Source organism: Corapipo altera, unplaced genomic scaffold (genome assembly GCF_003945725.1).
Source record: "Corapipo altera isolate COAL_440 unplaced genomic scaffold, ASM394572v1 63901, whole genome shotgun sequence".
NCBI classification, from domain to species: Eukaryota; Metazoa; Chordata; class Aves; order Passeriformes; family Pipridae; genus Corapipo; species Corapipo altera.
This window is the reverse complement of record NW_020887207.1, coordinates 1-4,572: the sequence shown is the minus strand read 5'-3', so window position 1 is coordinate 4,572 and position 4,572 is coordinate 1. Positions and strand designations below refer to the sequence as shown.

The window sequence follows — 4,572 nt, the reverse complement described above, 5'->3', positions numbered from 1 at the left end:
GGTGTGTGACACGTTCCCTGTCCCCGGTGCGTGACACGTTCCCTGTCCCCGGTGTGTGACACGTGCCCCGTGTCCCCTCAGCGTTCACGAGCCGGCTCAGCGGGAACCGGGGGGTTCAGTACACGCGGCTCGCGGTGCAGCGCGGGGGCACCTTCCACATGGGGGGCACCGGTACCCACAGCAGGTGAGTGTGGGGGCTTGGGGGTCGCTTTGGGGGATGTTTGGGGTCAGGTTGGGGGTCTGTCTGGGTCAGTTCTGGATTGTAACCCCCCAGACTGATGGGCAGCAGCATGGACAGGGCAGTTTGGAGGGTGGTTTGAGGGCAGTTTTGGGGTGTTAACCTCGTGGCCCCCAGGCCAGTGGGCAGCAGCATGGACAGGGCAGTTTAGAGGGTGGTTTGAGGACAGTTTTGGGGTGTTAACCTCATGCCCCCCAGGCCAGTGGGCACCAGCATGGACAGGACAGTTTGGGGTTAGTTCGGGGTCAGTTTGGAGGGCGGTTTGGGAGCAGTTTTGGGGTGTTAAACCTCCATCCCCGCAGGCCAGCGGGCAGCAGTGTGGGCAGGGCTGTCTGGAGTCAGTTTGGGGGCTGTTTCGGGGCATTGGCCTCACACCCCCCGGGCTGGTGGGCAGGGCAGTTTGTGGGTGTGTTCGGAGGCCGTTTCGGGGTGTTAACCTCGTGCTCCCCAGGCCGGCGGGCAGCAGCATGGACAGGGCAGTTTAGAGGGTGGTTTGGGGGCAGTTTTGGGGTGTTAACCTCGTGCTCCCCAGGCCGGCGGGCAGCAGCGTGGACAGCCTGCTCCGGCTGCGCGGGCGGCTGCTCCTGGACCACGAGGCCCTGTCGTGCCTCCTGGTGCTGCTCTTCGTGGACGAGCCCAAGCTGAACACGAGCCGCCTGCACCGGGTGCTGCGCAACCTGTGCTACCACGCGCCCACGCGGGGCTGGGTGGTGCGCAGCCTGCTGTCCATCCTGCAGCGCAGCAGCGAGAGCGAGCTGTGCCTCGAGACCCCCCGCGCGCCCCCCGGGCCGGGCCCCGGCGCCGAGGAGCGGCCGCGCAGCCGCGGCGCCCGCGGGACCCCCGGCTCGGAGCCGCGCGGGCTGGACCTGCTGCACCGCGTGGAGTCGCGCAGCTCCGGGCAGCTCTCCTGGCTCTCCGTGTCCATGGACGCGGCCCTGGGCTGCCGCACCAACATCTTCCAGATCCAGAGGGTGCCGGGCCGCAAGCACACGGAGAAACACGCGGCGGCCGCCGGCTCCGCCGTCCACATCCACCCCCAGGCCGCCCCCGTCGTGTGCCGGCACGTCCTCGACACCCTCATCCAGCTGGCCAAGGTGAGGGGGCCAGGGGGGCCTTGGGGGGCACGGGGAGCACGTTGGGGGGTGGTCTGGGGCTCCTCAGTGGAACTGGGAGGGCCCTGGGGGATTTTGGAGGCCAGTGGGGCAGGTTTTGGGGGTTACAGACGCGTAAGGGGGGGATTGGGTCTCCTCCATGGAACTGGAAATTGCGGGACACTGGATCACGTCATTGGGTTTCTGGGGGTTCATTGGTGGTTCTGGGGAGCGCTGGGACATTTGGGCAGTACCAGGGCATTTTAGGGGGTGGTTGGGGTCTCCTTAGTGGGACTGGGGGGACTTTGAGGGTGCTGGAGGAAGCTGGGGGAGCTCTGGGACACCTCATAGGGGAGCTGGAAGCCCCCCATATCTGGGAGTGCGTGTGGGGGGCACAGCTGGGAAACTCCCCCAAATTGGGGGTCACAGTGGCACAGGGAACATCACCTGGGGGGGGTCCCCAAAACCCGTGTGGGGCCTGTGGGTGGCTGAGGCCTCCTTGGGAGGGGAGGTGGGACTGAGGGGGGTGCTGGTGGTGTCCGGGGGTCCCACAACCTCTGGGGTGTCACCAGCACCCCACTAACACCCCCCCACCCCCCCCCCAGGTCTTCCCCAGCCACTTCACCCAACAACGAGGCCGAGACCCGGCAACGACCGACCCGGAACGTGACCGCGGCCCCCCAAAATCGGGGGGCAGCCCTTGCCCCCCCCCCCCCCCCCCGCCCCCGCCGGCGCCCCCGCCCCCCCCCCCCCCCTCCGGCACGCCCTCCCCCGCCCCTCCCCCGCCCTCCGGCAGCCTCTCCACCGATTTTTGGGACCTGCTGGTGAAGCTGGACAACATGAACGTGAGCCGGAAGGGGAAGGGGTCTGCGCGGGCGGGGGGCGGCGGGGGGGGCCCCGAGCCCGAGGCCGCGGGGGGGGGCCTGGAGGCGTCGCCCCTGGGGCAGCTGATGAACATGTTGTCCCACGGCGTGATCCGGCGCAGCCCCCTCCTCACCGAGAAGCTGCTGCGCCTCCTGTCCCTCATCTCCATCGCCCTCCCCGAGGGGGGCAAGGCCGCCGAGGGGGGGGGCCACGCCCCAGAACGGAGCCCCCGCGCCCGCCACGCCCGCTGGGGGGGCTGCGGCGGCTTCGGGGGGGGCGACGGCGCCCGGGAGCCCCCCGGCACAGGGGGGCAACGGCAGCGGCACCGGCACGGCCACGGCGGGGGCTGGAGGCACTGGGGGTGAGTGTGGGGGGCACAGGGGTGGGGATGGGGGGATGGAGATGTGGCAAGGGGGACGTGTACAGGAATGGAGACACGGGGACAAGAGGATGGATATGGGGATGGGGATGTGGGAACAGAGGACATGGATATGGGTACAGGGATGTGGCTGGGGACATGGATATGGGTACAGGGGTGTGGCTGGGGACATGGATATGGGTACAGGGATGTGGTTGGGGACATGGATATGGGTACAGGGGTGTGGCTGGGCACATGTGTGGGGACACAGAGATGGGGTGGGGACACGGGGGTGGGAGAACAGGGATGGGGACACAGAGGTGGGAAAATAGGAATGGGGTGGGGATGAGGTTGTAGGGACAAGGACACAAGGATGGGGTCACGGAGGTGGGAAAATAGGGATGGGGTCATGGATGGGGACAGGAGTGGGGATACAGGTGGAGACAGAGGTGGCATCGGGTGGTTGAGAGCACAGGGAGGGACTGGGCTCACCCTGAAGGAGAGACACCGTTTGCCAACGGCCTCGGTGGCATCTCCCCTCCCCTGCCACCACCCCCAATCCCGTGTCCCCTCTGTCCACAGCCCCGGCCAAGAGCTCCAAGTCCCCGGCCAAGGTCCCTGAGGGGGGTCCCGACCCCCGGCTGGCGGCCACGGGCCTGACCGAGGCCCAGCTCCAGCTCTCCGTGGAGGTAACGGGGGCCAGGATCGGGGAGAGGGGTGGTCCTCGGTGTCCCCAGTTGTCCCCAACACTCCCTGTGCCCTGTCCCCAGGTGCTGACATCCCACTCGTGCTCGGAGGAGGGGCTGGAGGACGCGGCCAACGTGCTGCTGCAGCTCTCGCGGGGGGACGCGGGGACCCGGGACACCGTCCTGCGGCTGCTGCTCAGCGGGGCCCGGCAGCTGGGGGGGGCCCTGTGCCGCCAGATCGGTGAGGGGGGGCCTGGGGGGGCCATGGGCTGCCAGATCGGTGAGGAGGGGCCCCGGGGGGGGCCCCGGCCCATGCCACCCCCCCCCTGCCCCCCCCAGGGACTCTGCTGGCCGAGCTCCGTGAGTACAACCTGGAGCAGCAGCGCCGGGCGCAGCTCGAGGCCCCCTCCCCCGAGGGGCTCCCCGAGGAGCAGCCGCCCAGCGCCAAACTCAAGGGCAAGATGCAGAGCCGGTGAGTGCCTGGCGTGCTCTGGGCCCTTCCCGTGGTCCCGCTCCCACCGCTCGCTCCGGGTCCTTCTGATAACCCCGTGCCCCGTTTGCCGTGGGCCCCCTGGCAGCTCCCGTGCCCATCGTGTGCCCCCATCCCTGCTGGTAACTCTCGTCCTCTCCGTTCCCCCCGGTCCCTCCGGTGCCCCCAGGTTCGACACGGCGGAGAGCGTGGTGATCGTGGCGTCGCAGAAGCGCGCCCTGGGCGGGCGGGAGCTGCAGCTGCCCTCCATGTCCGTGCTCACCTCCAAGACGTCCACGCAGCGCTTCTTCCTGCGGGTGCTGCAGGTCATCATCCAGCTGCGGGACGACACGCGCCGGGCGCACCGCAAGGCCAAGCCCCCCGGCCGGCTGGGTAAGGGACCCCCCCCGGCCCCCGCCCCGCGCCCCCCGCGCGCCGCCCGCCCTGACCCCCCCGCTGTGCCCCGCAGGCGCCGGGGGCCTGGGGGCGGCCGGCAGCATCCAGGCCGCCGTCCGGCAGCTGGAGGCCGAGGCCGACGCCATCATACAAATGGTACGTGAGGGCCAGAGGGCCCGGAGGCGGCAGCGGGGAGACACGGTTAGCACGGCCGCCTTGCCTTCCTCCACCCCCTCCTCAGCCTCTGCCCCTCCTCAGCCCCTGCCTCGCACACCCTCCTTGTCCTGCTCCCTCCTCAGCCTCCCACCCCCTCCTCATCCTCGTTCTCCCTCTCCTCAGCCTCCCACCCCTGCTCCCATGCCCTCCTCAGCCTCATCCTGCCCCCTCTTTATCCTCATCTTCTCATCCTCTCCCATCCTCATCCTCATCCTCCCTTTCCTTATGCTGCCATTCCCTTCTCCCATCCCCTC

General features: G+C 69.5%; 1 protein-coding gene across 1 annotated transcript; it reads left to right on the top strand.

Annotated features, from left to right (window-relative positions):
• Positions 1-81: 81 nt before the first annotated feature.
• On the top strand, positions 82-4,303 carry LOC113941504 (E3 ubiquitin-protein ligase HUWE1-like; the record flags this gene model as incomplete). Its single annotated transcript, XM_027632655.1, is given in 9 exon segments — positions 82-184; positions 726-1,332; positions 1,935-2,399; positions 2,401-2,554; positions 3,134-3,240; positions 3,322-3,478; positions 3,577-3,709; positions 3,897-4,099; positions 4,176-4,303. Coding segments are annotated over 9 exon segments (2,057 nt in total), but the record flags the coding sequence as incomplete, so codon positions are not given.
• Between the last annotated feature and the right edge of the window lie 269 nt (positions 4,304-4,572).